We start from the raw sequence: 16,979 nt of genomic DNA on the forward strand, positions 1-16,979 counted from the left end.
CTCCTTTCCCGCAGATCTTGAGGAAAAGACGTATAAGTTTACGTTATGCTCGCAAAAGGGAAGCAAAAAGGCTCTTTATCTCAGTCTGCACATGACATCGTCTACAACGCCGTATAGTAAAGTAGGAGAAAGCGCGTAATATCAGTCCAGACTTCCGCTTCGCCCGAATTTGGTCTGACAGCTTGTGCGCAGGATGGCTTAGTAATTATTGGCTCCGTTAACCTTGTCCTTGAGTTGTCCAATGAACTGTTGATAGCTCGGTAAAACATCGGCACGATCTTGTATGAGGCAGCTGAGGGCCCAAAGGCGCAAAGGTGGCTCGCCATCCTCCTTGACGAGATAAAGATGGGGATAGTAAACGCCTCTGCGCATCTCGCGAGTTTTCTGAATGATGGCATTGACCCGCTGTGAGAAGTCGTTGTCAAGAACGGGAAGTGTCGTCTGATCGGAAGGGGTTTATCAGCAACATGGAGAAAGAAACTCGCAAAACAATAAGATGCCCACCTTGCCGCCACGTAGCACTTCGTAATTCGGAAGGTTGAAGACATCCATTACGAGTTGTGGGACAGCATCACGGCCTATCCACAAGAATATCGTCTGACCATCCTCAATCAAGTACAAACCATGTCTCTCCAGCCGTTCCGAAGTGAGCGGCAAAGGGGTCGGCAAAATCACACCTTGCTCGCCCACCGTTCCAGCCTGGAAACAGTTATCAAAATACTGGATTCGAATATCCAAATTCAACTTACTTCAGGTGGCATGTTGTGCAGCGAAAAGAACGTGGGATGAATGTACGGAATGAGGGTTTGAGACGGTAATGTGGTCAACAGAGCCTGGGCATAGGCCCTGAGATCGGGAGGAATTTGCGCGCTTTGACGAATACCAACCTACATAGATGAGCGAGTTAGGTCACTCGTGACCAAGCAATGTGACCAACGTACATTCTTCAGTAGCCCGAGAACCAACACAGGCAGCATCCTCAGGTTCTCCGAGATCGCTAGTTGCGCATTCGCACCCGCACCTGCGGATGTCATACTGCTCTTGTAACTGGACAAAATATCTACCAGCCGCTGGTGCACTGCGTCACGGGCATCCTCTAGCTTGTGGGTAAGCGAGCGCTCGACGGCTTTGTTCGCCAGCAGGGTCGCGATCGCCACCTGGTCAGCAGATGCGAAAACCTCCGTGAGGCTGCTGGTTGTTGGTAATGCAAGTGTGATAACCCGGATACGCCGCTCCCCATGACACGTCGTATGTAAAACTGCGGTTTGCATAACTACAAACGGTTGCGTAAGGGTGTCCTCGATCTGGATCTCAATGGCGTAAGATTGATCGGTGGGCACGGCGGGCATGGCCAGGAGGTCAGTGGAGCGGACGAAGAAGTTTCCGTGGAACGAAGCCATGCGCAAACCTTGATTGCATTGATGAGCATTGATAGCGGCGAATTAAGGGTTTCTTACCCTTCGAAGCACGGACGCGCATGACGGCTTCTAACATGATGGGCATCGCGAGGACTTCGCCGAACTCGTGCGCGAATTTGATGGCATCCTCAGACCGAGCAGCATTGAACGCAGGGTAGAAGTAGGTTTGACCAGAAGTGTAGTGTGGGAGGCATGCTATTGAAATGCATCAGATGGATCTGAAGAGAGGAGAATGATACGGGGCCACGGACCGAGACTGGCAACATCCTGGTATGCAGCACTGAATAAGAACATGTCCACCGACACCTGGGCACGCGAGCACTCGATGGCGAATGTCTTGTAGAAGGGCGAAGCAGCTTGCAGCAGGCCTGATTCCTGCAAGATACTTCATCAAGCTAAATTGTAAGCGGCAACATGAGCTGAGGCTTACTTTTGAAGTGCCCAAAATTTTGAGATCTTCACGGTTCTTGAGTGAACCAGCGCCAATATTTGGCAAAGAGGACGAGAGTACCATGATCTTGCCACCGATAGGAGCCTAGAAACCATTCAAAAACTGGAATGTCTTTCCATTCAGCAACTGACCATCAACTTAAAGCCAGCTTGCAATGCTGGGCCCATTGCACTTCCAACAGTGTGATTATCCTGGAACATGTCATTGATCCTGCCAAGCAGCAACTCCAGCGACTGGCGCGCTTCCGTCAAGTTTATGAGGAGGTCAGTAGGTTTCGGCAAAAAGACGTCATCAACATCTGAAACAACGAGCATGGTCGATTCTGTCGTCCCAGGCTACAACAACGCATTAGCACGAGAATTTAGAAGATCAGACAAAAGTACCAACAGGCATAGAGAAGAAATAAAGAGAAATATCATAGGCGATAATGGCGACTTTGGTGCGCTCGTCCTCATTGGGTATGCGATCAAGGTTCTCAAGGATAGTGCGTGTCGCCGTTGCCACCATACCTATAAAACAATATTACGAAGCTGACAATTCACTGACTGTGTGATGACTTACCCGACTGCACGGCGGTATGGCTCACATCGATAAGAATCACATACACAGCAGGCTGTGGTGGGCGGACCATATACTCTGTGGGCGCAACGAATTCGACAACGGAGTGGTTCAGCTCGTCTCTAGCCCATCGGTCTCCAGGCTGATTCCGTATCTGGTCCCAATCAAAGAGCTGAGGAACCTCGTTCGACATGCTGCACATGCAACAGCGCCAACTAACCATAATAGGTCAGCACACCACATAAATCTTCAATGCATATGAAACTCACCGATTGCCGTTGTCAATGAATTGAACATAAGGATTTATGTACGTCCTGCACCGTCTGCATCGCGCAATGACCGTGTCGGTCACAACAGGCACTGGCGGCTCACCCTCCTTCACCGTTCGATAGGGGGTGATCACCAAACCCAAAGGAATCTTGGACTTGTTCAGCATCGATGATGTGGTGGGGATGGCATTCATGGTGCACCGCTGGTATGACGGATCTGCATTTGCGTACGGCGATGGCGTGATGCACGCGTTCGCAGGCAGCCTAATCTCGGGAGGAGGACGAACCAGCTCACGAGGGTCCGGTGGCGACGTAAGTAGATTGGTGGTCGTGAGATGTAGGGGCTTCGGCCCCATCCCCATCTGCCCGAACTGGTCCGTGAGATGGTGGATTGGCGCATTGGGTGGATGATATGTTGGTTCCTGACCAAACCCAGGAGCATTGATGTACTGGGGCTCCTGTTGGGGTGCATAGTATGACGCCTGCGGAACTTGCTGCTGACCTGCGAAACCCCCCTCTGCCGCGAGTCCTGGAGTGAAGAGCTGGGCAGTGGGTGCAGGCTGCTGCTGTTGTACATTAAGTCCGCCATACTGGTCTCCAAGGGCATCGCCCGCGCCGTAGTACACTTGCGTCTGCCCTGCTGCGTATTGGCGACGCTTACCGTGATGAGTCGCGGATGGGGGAGGCGACACCGACGGTGCATGGTCTATCATTTGGGCTGGTGCAGCAGTCGGTATTTCCCATTGGCTGCGTCCAGTCGATGGCTCTACAAGGAAAGATATTGGTCAATGTCAATGTTGATGGAGGTCACGCACGTATGAAAAGATATCTCTGGCTAGCGGGGTCCCTGCAAGTTTTGTGTCAATAAAAGTGCAGAAAGTCGGAGCTGACAAGTCTGATACCATTCCGCTGTCCAACCAGGAGGAAGCTGTTGAGAAGGAGAAGCCATGGACGTGAATTTCGGTCGACTTGGGAATTGTAGGTCACGGCAAGTGTTAGAAAGGATTTTGCTATTACACGACACGTAGCCAACATGGACAAACAACTTTCACTTGCAGGATTCTTCAACCAGCCAGACTTTTAGCCAGTGAAGAAGACATGCTGTTTAATGTAAATAACGAATGGGTGCTTGACACGATATGGTCATCTAGTACTATATCGTACGTGGAGCTATCGTGGAATTTTGGCAGATATTTTCTTGTCTAGCCTGCTTAAAAGCACTCCCGTACATTGCTCAAGCGCATTTGTTTCCTCTACCTTGGCATCTGCGCAGCCAGCCCACCTAATCTTGAGATTGTCATCCACAAGGTAGACGTACCCGACGTGTTTGTTCACCATACCAAGGTGCTCGCGCACGAACTCCATGTTCTGGCTCGACACCAAGTACGTTGAGTGTAGCTCCGGGGAGACCGACTTGGCTATCGATGAAAGAAATAACGATACGAGGAAGGACTTTAAAAGGTTCTCTTGCAAGTTGATCTGCACATATTGGTACAGTGGGTTCGAGAGATACCTCTCATTTGTTGGTGTTGTGAAACCATTCACGTGTATCTGAAGTAAGCTCAGCACCGACAAAAAATCTTGAGGAAGGAGATGCGAACGTACCTCTGACATCCTCGTCGATAACATAGATACCACGGAGATACGTCCTTCACACATGCTGGAGGTGTGTTTCTTGGATTTCGTATCCAGGCTCGACCCGACGATGTTTGGGAAATAAAGTGCTTTCTGGGTAAACCGTCAATCTTCTCGCCACCATGAAGAACCATAGGACATACGTCCTCGCGAATCATCACATTGGGTGCTATCCACGTCTTGCCACCGTGCCTCCTCGTTGCATTGAGGTCAGTAAAATAGCCCTTCGTGGCTTCTTTCATCCTTGTAAGCGGTCAAAACAACTCTGAAACCAATCTATTGTAGCCAGCTCACAGGTGCTCTCTTTGTGCCAAACGCGTCTCCTGATTCATCATCTCCTCCCTGGTATCCGCCCATGTTTTTAGGACAGGCGAAGGTCTCTCCTTCACACCTAGCGGACGCTGCAGGAACGGTAATGTCAACTCATCAGGTGTGTTCGCTGACTTTTTCGCGGATTCATCAGTTCCAGAGGTCAAATTTCTTGTACATCCTGGACGCCGAATAAATCTGCGCAGGGTAGCTGTTTCTTGCCACCTTGCATGGACAAGTGCGCGGACAAGCATTTGGTTAAAAGCAAAGATCCCTAATCGGGACGTGATGGCCATATGTCACGTGAATCGTGAAGGTATATAAGCGGCGAGCGCGCTCCGAGTCCGTTTGTTGATTGTCATCTCTTTATCACAAACCATCACCAGTCCAGTACTCGCCCGCTTCAACTAACACTATCAATGGTTCGTCGTTCTTTTGAATTAGTTGGGGTGCGACTTTACCTGGATCATTTCACAGTCTGGCAAGGGTCAGTGGATTTGGGATTTTGGTCGACTCATGTTTAACACGGCCTGTAAATGGTACAGGTAAAGCTGGTAAATCTGCAGGCGGAAAGGTTGGCGGCGAAGGCAAGTCACAGTCGCGCTCCGCAAAGGCCGGTCTTCAGTTCCCTGTCGGCCGTGTCCATCGTCTTTTGAAGAAAGGGAACTATGCCCAGCGTGTTGGCGCAGGCGCTCCAGGTAAGTCGAATATATCGCAAATAATCCTGCCTAGACCAACACCTAATATTTCTAGTCTACCTTGCTGCGGTTCTTGAGTACCTCGCCGCCGAGATTCTCGAGCTTGCAGGCAATGCCGCCCGTGATAACAAGGTTGGTGGCCCTTCTGTCTCTTGAAGGCCATGGGCTTAATCGCCACAGAAACAACGTATTGTGCCCCGTCATCTTCAGTTGGCCATCCGAAACGATGAGGAGTGAGTAATTTTCGCATCTCAAAGGTTCGGTGGCCCTAATATCGCCTAGATTGAACAGACTCCTAGGTGACGTAGTCATCTCACAAGGAGGAGTGGTCCCCTTCATCAACCCTGAATTACTGCCTAGCAAATCAAGGTATGCTGCGTGTTGTATGACTGTACATGTAGATCTGACGTCCCTTACAGCAAAGGCAAAAAGGAGGGTGCGAGCCAGGAGGCGTAACTTTCTGTGCATCTTACCTTTATTCTCCTTTTACGCGCTTTTTATTACATTCGATCTTCATGTATCATATCATATATATCCAGTCGTGTTTCAGCTGTAATTCCTGGTACCGAGCAGAATCATGATCGATCATGATCATTGACGTCAGTCGAGTGTGCTTGTTTGTACTTGTTGAATTTGCAAGGTACAAGTAGGTACAAGTTGCAAGCACTCATCTCTGGAGTCGTTCGACCAGACAGCTCAGATTTCTAGACAGGTCTGAACTGAAACAATGGCACGGCCTTACTCTCTCAGTCGGCGGGAGATCACACTCGTTCTGGCCTCCGTCATGATTTTTATGGTCTTCTACAACTTCGGGACGTCGAACGCGACGTCCTTTGGGGATATGAAAAATGAAGCTGCTTTTCTGGTACGTTGGCGCTGCCGCAGCTCATTATACGGCCAGACTCGCGGCGCTAGAGCCGATCGAAGAGAATTGAAATTCTCAGACCTTAACACGCTCATGCATTGCCATGAAGCAACCTGTATATGTACGAGTCTCTAATTGATCTCACTTGGCCTCGCGGGAGCGCAGGCTGCGAGGATTAGCCAGCAAGAGAGTCCTTCGCGTGGGAGCAGCGAAAGACCCCATGAAAATTGAGCGCGGTAAATAAGTACAAAGCAAACTGACGACAAGATGAAGAATATCGAAAAAATTGAGACCCGCGGTTAGCTGAAATATATCGAACGCTGGCACGACGAACGAGCAAGTGAAAAGAGGGACTATGAATACCAACATGAACGACGTACCTGGCACGACGACGAGTGAGTGAGACTCGCCGTCCGTGTCAGGTAGAGGTCGATGATCACTGAGATCGCTCGGCATGATCAACAAGCCGAGAGTGCCCTGAGCGCGAGCCAAGAAACTTTGGCAAAGGGACTGGCCCTTAGTAAGGCAGAACTCGAACGTTTCGAGTCTTTCGACCAATTAGTACAAAAAAGATTAAACTCGAAAAAAGAACGGTTTCAAAGTCCGCCTGACCTCAGCGTTTGACCACTGACAGTACGCCACCAGAATCCTTTTCCCTGCAAAACCGAAAGTTCGATGGTCCTACCAAGGTCCTTCTGCCAGTTACTTTAATGATGCCCAGAGTGGAGCGGTCTTGAGGTCTTGGCGCGTTGACACCTGTACGATATAGTTTATGTATCATCCGTTTGTCTCACGCATTTTCAGGTACCTTACCGCCAGCCTCCAGGTTCTGCCACGGTCGCGTATGGCAGAACGGCCTGAGTAATCTGCCAACAACACTAGTCCGGCGACCCCCGTCAATTTGTGCATTCCTGGCAATACTGCAGTGACTGCCAATGGTCTCAGGATCCGTTCCCGTTATTATGTACATTCCAAGCTATATTATGGAGCACTGTGACTACTATCAGACCTGTTCGCTCTCATCAAGGTTCGGCTATCGTTCCACCCGCTCAAGTTAGGTTCAAATTCGCTTCTCCGCCGTATATCCTTTACGTTGTTGCCCATGTCATTGCCAGTGAAAGTTGAAAGTTAGAATGCTTGTGCGTGCTGGGTACCCTTTTAAAGCACGCCAGCTCTCAGTTTTATGTATTGTATCTATTGGTGGCACCAGTTTGTTGTCGTTAGATCTGTCTTACCACTGTACTGCATTCACCGATGGCTCCATCAACCCAGTTCATGGAATGCCTTTGGCTGCGGACGTAGGTCTATATTTCGTGTGACATCCTTAATTTCTCACTTCATCGTCTAGATCACTCTCCGCAGCAGGCTACACTTTGCTAGTCTATGATTATCTTCTATCTTTCAAATATGAAGTAAGTTTATTGTATGATATGTATAATATTTCTTTTTGTTTTCCTTGATTCCTTGTTTATTGTCTGCAGTGGGACCAAGTCGCTACCTGCAGCATCATGCATAATATTCACAACGTACCCTTTGTCGCAGGTCTTCTACATCTGGAACGCCCCCTGGACGGTCCTTAAAGTCTTGTTTCTTTTCAACCGATATGGAAACCTTATTGGGCAGACTGCCATCCAGTTGGAAGAGGCCGGTCTCCTGGTACATGGTTCTCAAGTGGTATGTTATAGTTTTACGAGTAGACATCCATCGAGTGACTGGTTTGCATGTGCCAGTTCTGCCAACGCTTCGCATTTTTCACCACTTGCTTTATGTATCTATCCACAGAATCGATTCATAGTGCGTACATCTAGTTGATAACTGTTGCATGCGCTAAAAGTTTTTACTCAGTCGTTGTGCTCATTCGAGCGTGGGCCATCTGGGGAACTCGGAAGCGTGTGACAATGATCCTCATAGGGAGCTACACGTTATACATTGTGATGCTGTTGGTCAGCTCAGCAAGTGTTTTACACCTTAGTACAAGTGGGTTGCCTCGCTGCTTTTTTATGTTTTGTTGTTAAACGGTTGCGCTCCCGTAGTTCCGTATCTGTACCTCGACGTGATTCATGTTTGCGTGGTGACAGTGCCAAGTATGTGATTGTCATTTCGCTCCTCCACCTTATTAATTTGCCTCTTCAAAGAATATGTGGTTAGTTGGCAGCTATATTATGCTGGATATATTGCTGGACGTCTCATTGTTGATATTATTATAATGCTAGTGGTTGGGTTATATCGGAAGGTTAGGATGCTCTGTCTCATGCTCTTGCGCTTGCTAAAGACCATCAAGCTTTATTCTCGATATAATACTCTTCGTCTTGACAATGCGAAGTCTCTGGAAATACTCTAGGGAATTTCGGCATCTGTACCCCTCTGATCTCCTCCGTGTTCTCTTTCGAGACGGTGAGCATGCTTTCTGGGGACTTCGTCTGCAACTGATCACAATTACATAGCAATCATATTTTTCCTTGTGAGTGTAGAAAATCTGCGTAATGTATTACATGACCGACAACAGGATCAGGTTAGTATGTTCAGTAATGCGTTTATCGTCGCCTCCTGGTGAGATTCGCTCGACCTCTCCACTCACTCAATCCACTTATGATATTTAGGACTGCATTTCGGGGAGTTAGTCTTCCTTACCCATAGCGGATTATTTCTCTTCTTGACTGACATTGATACAATTCTCAGGATCCAAAATATTTCCTTGGTAAAGGGTGCGTCACCATCAATATGGCCCATCACATTCGGTGAATATATTGCATCTAGGTTCGCGACTCCGTTACTTTCAGTGGCCGGTCAGCGCCTAGTCCTGAACCTCCGAGGACTCAAAACGCGTACCTACACAACCCGCGATATCAGCCGTGAAGTGGACCGGCAACTTCAAGCATTTGCTGAAGCAGAGTCTCCAGGTGGGGACGACATCGAAGAGACGGAACGTGTGCGAGAATAGGTGAGTATGAGGAAATAAAAGTTAAAGTTTATCTCTGTTGGTAACCATCTGTCAGTGCTCTGTATAAAAATATGTAGAAATCGATTGAACGTTGCTGACCTTTGTGCTCGCATTTGTCTTTTCCTTTGCCTTTCCCATATTTATTTTATCTACAATATACAAGCGATCCGCTCGCCTGCGGACGACGGTCTCATCACCTGCGATTGCGGCAATCATGCGAGTGGAGCGCGCACATGGAGGCGACGCGAATTGGTTCCGCGGGATCAAACGCCTGGTCCTTACATATATTGGTAGATATGGTAGATATCCAGTCGTGTTTCAGCTGTAATCTCTGGTACCGAGTAGAATCATGATCATTAATATTGACGTCAGTCGAGTGCGCTTGTTTGTACTTGTTGAATTTACAAGGTACAAGTAGGTACCAGTTGCAGGCACCACATCTCTTGGAGTCGTTCGACCAGACAGCTCAGATTTCTAGACAGGTCTGAGCTGAAACAATGGCACGGCCCTACTCTCTCAGTCGGCGGGAGATCACACTCGTTCTGGCCTCCGTCATGATTTTCATGGTCTTCTACAACTTCGAGGCGACTTTTGACTTCTTTGCCAATCCCAACGTGCCTACCATATTCTCAAGTTCCACCGCTGATAGCAGTGATCTCGACATGGACATATACGGGGACTGGGAGTCTGACGAGAGGCACATATCCAGCGTTCATAAGCAACAAGAGGAGAAGGAAGATGCCTCAGACGGAGATATATGGTTAAAGACCGATCGTATATCTGAGGCGCAGAAACAAGTCATCTTTGGAAACATCAACGTTAATGATGGCTTTATGCATTGGGGCAGCGACATCCCTCAAACTCGACTAGTGAAACACGTCGCTGGTGGGTGCACTACAATTGCATATGGACACGTATTATACTGATATATTACCTACTGCAACCCCTGTAGGATTTTCGATCATGGACAATGTGATAATGTGCAACGGCACAATTTTCATTGTGACGGATTCCCCTTTAAACTTCCCTTCATTGGATGCCATTGCATCATCTGCTGAAAGCTCGTACGAAGCACCGCTTCCAAGAGAATGGGAAATGCTGTCGACCAACCAAGCTAGAGATATCCTTGGTTCATACGGTGGATTGTGAGTGTCATGTATGCACTATTCTAACGGCTCATAATGTTGTCCAGTATTCAAGGCGCGAGTTGGCTATCGCATGACGCTATTCCGAGTTCGTCAACACCTGCATCTTCATGAGTGCCGTCCTCACATCACATTTAGACAACTACACTCTTTTCTCGCTCTGGCGGACCCACAGCTCCATGAACACATCAACGTCTCCAGACCCTTTCAATCCGCCACGACGACTATTCTTCCCGAATATTCCTACTTACAAAGGCATACAACCCGACCTTAATGGACCCATCATTAGACGCCATCGTTCGGACAGTGGGTTTCATCCATATCTTCCCAAGGCCGCTTTTCCATTGCTCGGGTTGATGTATCAAGAAGACTGGGAAGATTATGCGCTCATGGAAGTTCCTTTTGTTTTCGAGAGGCTGGTTATTGCAGATTTTGGTGCAGCTGCACGTTCAACAAACAATGAGCCTCCATTCGCTCTCCCGCTTATCGGCCTGAATGCGTCGAAGGAATGGTGGGAGCCAATTAGGCAGAATCTGGCCAGGTTTTTGCGTGTAAACCACAATGCACAAAACCCTAATAGCAGACAGGAAAAAACGGTAGTCACTTACATATCTCAACAAGATGCCAGAAGTGGTTCAAGGCTGAGGAGTGCCGACCACCTCGCGTTGGTTAGCGCTCTCGAAACGTTGCATGAGAGCAACGACTTCGAGGTCCACATAGTCTCTTCAGAGGGACACTGGACAGAGAGAATGTCAGCCGTCGCCCAGTCTACTGTAAGTCTGCATCACTTGTGAAGGTTCTGCACTACGACTTACATATTTATATATGCGTGAAGGTCATTCTGGGTGTTTACGGAGATAGCCTCGCTGACAGCGTGTTTATGAGGCCATCAGGACACTCAATTCTCATGGAATTTTTCCCCTCCGACGTCTTTACTCGCGACGCAGAAACGGCGGTTCGTTCCTTAGGAATTGATTATATGGCCTGGTGGAATGATCGGTACGCTCTGCCTTCTTGTATATTCTCTTGTCAGATGCCTCATCTTATGTATTTACAGGCGGTTCGAAAGTGACAGTCTTCCATCCGTTGCTCCAGGGAGTGATGTTGATCACGATGTCCGGGTCGACCCTACTGCAGTCGTGCATGCCATCCTGGAAGTGGCTAGTCGCACATAGAGATTACGGCGAGCGATGGGATTTAATTTCCGGTCGTCTTATGGACATTATATCTGTACAAATATTGTGTCATTTTGAACTTCTTCACCTGGACCGCCGGGTGCACCCTTGGAACGTGTTCCCACGGTGTGTGAGACCCCGATTCTTAGACATGTACACTGTGCAGTAGTGTGCACTGTGCAGGGTGCCCTAGACCGGTTAATTATACTTGTCACATCATCCATTGGTCCGAGATACCTCCTCCACGATGCCTTCCCATATTTTTCTGGGGCTGTATGGCTCTCCATCAAGAGGTTACGTGTAGAGAGCCTCGTAGTGGAGGGTGAGCGCTCGGCGCAGCCTCCTGGTATGTTCCCTGACGAGCCTTTAATAACATGCACAACAACTGCCAACCTCCACAGACTCAGACCTTGGACCAGGAATCTAAGCTTGAAGTTTCGACCTCGACAAGCACATCAATTTTGAACGTTCGAGGACTTGGATCATTGATCTGTCAAGTTGCGGTGTCACGGTTTCCCCATGTCCGTTCCCGGGACTTCCTTCACTTGTTGATGTTGAACTACCATTTTTGACATTAATGGTTATCGTCTCCTGCCACGTTATGATCACTGGTCGTCGTTTTCTTGGCCCCGTTGTCCCACGACCGACTCGCAATCATCACCTTGGCACTGCCGGAACGTTATCACACTCACGGTGCGAAACCTGTCCGGTCTTACTACAGCAGTACAAGAAGGTCGGTCTCACTGACGTGGTCATTCCAACACCCTCTGGGTTTCTTGGACAACGGGAGAATAATGGCTCCCCCTCACACTCGCTTCAAACCCTCATTTCACAATCGTTTGTCACACCTTTCCCGCCACTTGTTCAACCGTGCTGAGTCTCAGCACTCTTCAATAAAGACTGTAGTTCCTGTACATGAGGATGATGATCCTAATTCGTTGGATCGACCACAGAATATCAGCGTGGACGGGTGTAAGTACTAAATGTCTTCTTAAGATGTCTTCTTGAGTATAAGTTTTCCATTAGTCAACCAAGGACTCAATCCGCCTGAAGAGCCCGAGATCGACCCCACCTCATGTGACAATCATCTCTCCGACGAGCATGCTTGTTCAACGTTATCTTTTGAAACTGGGAATTTTGCGGTTGGATCGCCACGACATGTTAAGGAAGCTCTCGTTGCCCGACAGAGTGTGATCCATTCTACAAGTACTGTGACTCATGCGACAATAGTCAGTCCGACTAACAATGCTGCTGTCACTGAACCTCCCACCTCTGCAACTCCCACCTCCACGTCTTCTACCCATACATCTTCTCCCCCTGAAACGTCAACTACCAACAATAGTTCTCAATTGCCCACGACGACCACTCATCAGTCGTCTTCTCAGCAGTCCCCTGCTACATCAAGCTCGCACACTGTATACCCAACATTGTCATCTCCTAGTGACAAACCGACAGACACCCCAACATCTGACACACCCACAACCACAAAAACCGCATCGCTTCAGCCTATCCTGGCATCTGCTACAGTTTCATTGGACGGGACTGTAATGGCTTCAAGTTCGAGCCCGTTGGCTCAATCAACATCAGTGCCTGACACCAATTCAAACCCTCAATCACCTCCGAGTCCACACACGGGTGCCATTGCAGGAGGGGTTATCGGAACGGTCGCGTTCCTAGCTCTCCTATTTTCCATTGTGATATGGTATCGCAAGAAAAGACACCGACACTCTGTGACACCTTTCATCCTTCCCTCAACTGCAGGAACAACGCAGATTGACTCAGCGACCTGGCTAAAGCCCCAGAGCATAGGTGATGCCGTCCGTCCAAGCAGCGGTGTCCCATTTTCCCCTCAATATTCCGACCCATACCTCGTGGAGTTTCCTGGAAACAGATACCCGTCCTTCGTCACAGATCACGTGTCATCTCACTTGCCCAGCGATGATGACGTTTTTGCATCCACCCGGATTGCCCGGCGTCAAGGGGCCAAGGGACTAGAAAGAATATACCCATATCCATCTCGCGCCCGTACCTCAGGTCACTATTGCCGTTCCAGTGTAGAAAACTGGATCGAGCAAGTTGTTATGGAGGAGGATGGTTCACGAGAACCGAGTGAAGTGTTACCGGAGTATCGTTCGGCAAAGTCTCTGAAGAGGGAAAAAGCAGATGATGATGACGACGATTATGTCCTTCCTAATTCTTATCCCCCCCTCCCCTGATCGTTAGTCACCAGGACCATGGACAATGTGATGTATTTTTGACGCTTTATGTACCACACCTCGTAGTCGAGTGTATCAGTGTGACTCCTGGACTTCTAGACAAAATTATGTATGTGGTGACTGTATATTTGTTCGCTCACACACTCGGTTTGCACTTGGAGCCAATTGAATCATGATCCCTTCGGAACCCTTCCCCGCCTTTCCGTTTTACTCTCTCCGTCGCCCGCCATCAGTTCAATTTTGACTCTCTCAACAACATTGTCATCGTTCTAGTCGAGATCGCACCCAAGCATGGAGTGATATATACACCGGTATGGGTTGGCGCCATTTTGTTCCCGCTTCCGACCAGCCAATTGATGGCCCGCAGGTACAACTCCAGATCGTGATGTCTGAATGTTTAAGGAGGAATAGTAATTTCTAAGGAAAGCGTAGCAAATACATGAATCTACTAGCAATAAGTGTATGTATTACAGACTTGATTCTATGGCTTCAAAGCTCTACACCACCACCTGTATTACAATGAGTATAGTAAAAAAAATGCGGGTCCATTAATTCAGTGATTTCAGCTCGCGCTCCTCACTTTCCCTGCGCCACGATCCCCCCTTGTGCAGGACCAATAAAACCAGTAATTCCGTCACAACCAAAACCCCAGCCCATGCCGTATACAATCCCCCATCTCCTAAAGCATTCTATGGGGGCTAGCATCAGAATGTGTGGGATACAGCAGATATCAAGGAAACTTACTTGGAGCGGTACAGCAATCAAAATTGAAACGAAAGCCAACGATCCTCGGAACGAGCTGTTGGTCGCCACCGCTGTGCATGAGCGACCAGGATTCGCATCAACGAGGTATGCCAATGTACTAGTATACATCCATCTGGAGAAGTAGATGTTAGCGCGTCCACGATTATGAATAATTGGTCTACCGACATCGAAGAAAATCCAATAAGTAGAAGCAAGATGCAAATGACGGCGACGTTGACATGCTTTTCGCAAACCCAAGCATAACCGACGACAAATGGAGGCAGCCACAGCATCGCCAGTTTCGAGCTCTCCAAGCGCATCTTCAGACAATGTCAATCAAGAATTCTAGTGCGGGAGTATGAAAAAGATTTACTTCTGGGTACCACTTTCCTCCGTTCGCTTCAATCATCCTCGCAAGCACCCGGTCAGACCAACGCCCGCTGATCACACTCCCAGCGATACTTCCTGCATAGGAAATTAGTCATGTGCCACGATCCAGGTGTGAAAATAATCTCACCTACACCCAAGCAAAGCAAGACCAAGCCAATGCTAAACGCACTATAGCCATATGAATTGGCAAGAGTGCGGGCGCACGTGTATGAAAGGCAATAGCTGAATCCGAAGACGAGTCCTTATCCCGAAGTCAGCTCACTAACAACGTGGACAAGAGGCCGAGCTGTCACTCACCATTGGGGATAAGAATTAAAACATTGTTCTTTCGCGATAGAATTTGAAAGTATGGTGGAAAGGGGTTGATGTCCCTTATTGATAGTCTTACATCGTCCAGTCCTGGTGTAGAACTCGCCACTGAGATATCGTCTGGAATATTCGGCTGTTGGAGCTGCTTCTCGATGTCCTTGACAGGTGTGTGGTCCTTGCTGGACTCATCCCCGGTGATGATACATATGTTTGGACTCTGAACGCGTTCTTTGGAGGTAAGAAGTCGTTGTAAAGCGGAGCAATATGTGAGACTCCGTTCGCGTCGGTAGGTGTCCTTGAACAGAACGAGGAAGGACATGAAGATGATGACTTCACAGATCAGCAGGAAGTAGAAACTTGCGCGCCAGTTGAAGGCTTGTGATAACGATCCGCCGAGTATAGGGCCGAGTGCGGGTCCTAAGAGAGGTGCGGCAAAGAAGATGCCCATCGTGGTCCCTCGCTCGTGAGTGTCGTACATATCGGCCAGGGTCGCAGCTGAAATGGCCATGACAGCACATGATCTGCAGGAGGGGGAGTCAACTGGTGTCCAAGCCTTTTGGATGAATGCTCACCCTGCAGCTTGAAGTACTCGCATACCGATCATCATCTCGATGGTATTTGAAAGTGCCAAGGCAGCACTTCCTGCCATGAATAAAGCCGAAGCCACTAAATACACAGGCTGTTATAAACGAGATCCGCAATCATTAAGTAGATCGAGAAGGGTATGCTTATCATAGACCAACCTTACGTCCTCTAATCTCACTTGCGGCACTCCATATTAGAGGAAAATTGCCTTGTACGACTAGGAACGCTGCCAATGTCCAGCTAATCTGGCTGCTTGTTGCATGCAGATCTTCCTCTATCAGAGAGTTCGAGGCTGCAAGAATATTTCAATTTCAAATCATTCATTAGGAAAGACATACGACGAACGATTTTGGATGTTAGAGGCTAATGCAGACATCATTGTAGCCAGCGACACAATGCACAAAGTTGTCGTCTGCAGGTGGTATAGCGTCAGGTTAGTCACAGAGTGCATAGTGTGATACACGCACTTTTCTAGCAGGACTCCACTGACGGGGGTCGTCGTTAACAGGGGCATGTTCTATGTCTATTGTACTATTTCCGTCTGTGGACGATTCGACATCAGAGGTTTGGCATAGCGTTTTGGGTTCGGACGCAGAAGGTGCGTTAGCGACGGTTGAACTAGCCATGAGTCAGCGATTGAAAAGACGCAGCAAGGGAAGCTTGGAGCCTCTGACCAAAGATGAATTGCTTCTTATAGAGCCAAAGGGGGCACTTACAAGGTGATCTTACGCTCTCCGAAGGACATCGCGATACCGGTACGGGCCGAATGTGTACATACACCTTTGCGTGAAGGTGATCATAGCCGCACTGGCTAGTCACAGCTGTCGGAGATCGTTCCGGACAAATCTGCTGCCTGTTCCGATGCACAAAATTAATTCCTTCTGCCGTACTCGAGCATCATCGACAGTTGCATTTTGCGTTTGTCCCGTTCTATTGGTTCGATGTTTCAAGTCGAGTCCAATAACACAACGATAAATCCCGTTCGAAGACTCCAGTATGGTGCCTACTCGCAGATAACAGGAGCAGCGATGTCCAGACTGCACGGGTATCAGGTTATTCGGATGAATTGACTTCATATAAACGTATGAGTTTTATTACCGTTTTTGACCTCGTGCACATCTCGCGATGAGCGCCAAAATTAGCACACTTTTGACTCTGGCACATGCTATCAGTCACGTAAACAATACAGCATTCGGCGACAGTGGATAAATGATAATCCTGTGCAATTCAAAGGATTGTTTTGAAAACGCGATCGAGCACGTACCCTGTGC

At 48.5% G+C, this 16,979-nt stretch overlaps 7 protein-coding genes across 7 annotated transcripts; 4 read left to right on the forward strand and 3 right to left on the reverse strand.

Annotated features, from left to right (window-relative positions):
* Nucleotides 1-54: 54 nt before the first annotated feature.
* DEU56DRAFT_827442 (Sec23/Sec24 trunk domain-containing protein) lies at nt 55-3,695 on the reverse strand. The gene is made up of 13 exons (XM_041354389.1): nt 3,599-3,695; nt 3,512-3,543; nt 2,697-3,462; nt 2,431-2,642; nt 2,257-2,378; nt 2,001-2,204; nt 1,849-1,953; nt 1,670-1,793; nt 1,458-1,613; nt 942-1,408; nt 750-887; nt 505-699; nt 55-441 (listed from the first exon to the last, which is right to left on the reverse strand). The coding sequence occupies exons 1-13, from the start codon at nt 3,643-3,645 to the stop codon at nt 199-201; spliced, it is 2,811 nt and encodes a 936-aa protein (XP_041204076.1). The 5' UTR covers nt 3,646-3,695; the 3' UTR covers nt 55-198.
* On the reverse strand, nt 3,696-4,905 carry DEU56DRAFT_983577 (ATPase assembly factor ATP10). Its single transcript, XM_041359959.1, has 4 exons — nt 4,626-4,905; nt 4,475-4,574; nt 4,302-4,424; nt 3,696-4,247 (listed from the first exon to the last, which is right to left on the reverse strand). The coding sequence occupies exons 1-4, from the start codon at nt 4,892-4,894 to the stop codon at nt 3,867-3,869; spliced, it is 873 nt and encodes a 290-aa protein (XP_041204077.1). The 5' UTR covers nt 4,895-4,905; the 3' UTR covers nt 3,696-3,866.
* Nucleotides 4,893-6,017, forward strand: DEU56DRAFT_827444 (histone H2A). Its single transcript, XM_041354390.1, has 7 exons — nt 4,893-5,062; nt 5,118-5,127; nt 5,186-5,338; nt 5,394-5,470; nt 5,519-5,571; nt 5,621-5,707; nt 5,758-6,017. Exons 1-7 carry the CDS (start codon nt 5,060-5,062, stop codon nt 5,792-5,794), a joined length of 420 nt encoding a protein of 139 aa, XP_041204078.1. The 5' UTR covers nt 4,893-5,059; the 3' UTR covers nt 5,795-6,017.
* A 1,263-nt stretch (nt 6,018-7,280) lies between these two features.
* Nucleotides 7,281-9,268, forward strand: DEU56DRAFT_595995 (uncharacterized protein). The gene is made up of 16 exons (XM_041346999.1): nt 7,281-7,342; nt 7,414-7,501; nt 7,552-7,615; nt 7,746-7,877; nt 7,934-7,997; nt 8,049-8,180; nt 8,237-8,287; nt 8,339-8,346; nt 8,417-8,436; nt 8,485-8,597; nt 8,648-8,664; nt 8,716-8,753; nt 8,804-8,819; nt 8,883-8,908; nt 8,961-9,144; nt 9,200-9,268. Exons 2-15 carry the CDS (start codon nt 7,458-7,460, stop codon nt 9,142-9,144), a joined length of 909 nt encoding a protein of 302 aa, XP_041204079.1. The 5' UTR covers nt 7,281-7,342; nt 7,414-7,457; the 3' UTR covers nt 9,200-9,268.
* Nucleotides 9,269-9,593: 325 nt separating this feature from the next.
* DEU56DRAFT_827468 (uncharacterized protein) lies at nt 9,594-11,607 on the forward strand. Its single transcript, XM_041354391.1, has 6 exons — nt 9,594-10,029; nt 10,097-10,289; nt 10,337-10,377; nt 10,428-11,062; nt 11,125-11,288; nt 11,347-11,607. Exons 1-6 carry the CDS (start codon nt 9,642-9,644, stop codon nt 11,462-11,464), a joined length of 1,539 nt encoding a protein of 512 aa, XP_041204080.1. The 5' UTR covers nt 9,594-9,641; the 3' UTR covers nt 11,465-11,607.
* A 366-nt stretch (nt 11,608-11,973) lies between these two features.
* On the forward strand, nt 11,974-13,820 carry DEU56DRAFT_596073 (uncharacterized protein). The gene is made up of 2 exons (XM_041347000.1): nt 11,974-12,436; nt 12,491-13,820. The coding sequence occupies exons 1-2, from the start codon at nt 12,259-12,261 to the stop codon at nt 13,678-13,680; spliced, it is 1,368 nt and encodes a 455-aa protein (XP_041204081.1). The 5' UTR covers nt 11,974-12,258; the 3' UTR covers nt 13,681-13,820.
* A 408-nt stretch (nt 13,821-14,228) lies between these two features.
* On the reverse strand, nt 14,229-16,334 carry DEU56DRAFT_744543 (vacuolar DHA amino acid exporter; the record flags this gene model as incomplete). Its single annotated transcript, XM_041349082.1, has 10 exons — nt 14,229-14,369; nt 14,425-14,557; nt 14,611-14,744; nt 14,798-14,889; nt 14,942-15,055; nt 15,112-15,644; nt 15,696-15,802; nt 15,867-16,000; nt 16,054-16,120; nt 16,176-16,334. The coding sequence occupies 10 exons, from the start codon at nt 16,332-16,334 to the stop codon at nt 14,229-14,231; spliced, it is 1,614 nt and encodes a 537-aa protein (XP_041204082.1).
* Nucleotides 16,335-16,979: the final 645 nt, after the last annotated feature.

This window comes from Suillus clintonianus (assembly GCF_016758775.1).
Source record: "Suillus clintonianus strain FC179 chromosome Unknown DEU56scaffold_97, whole genome shotgun sequence".
Classification (NCBI taxonomy): Eukaryota; Fungi; Basidiomycota; class Agaricomycetes; order Boletales; family Suillaceae; genus Suillus; species Suillus clintonianus.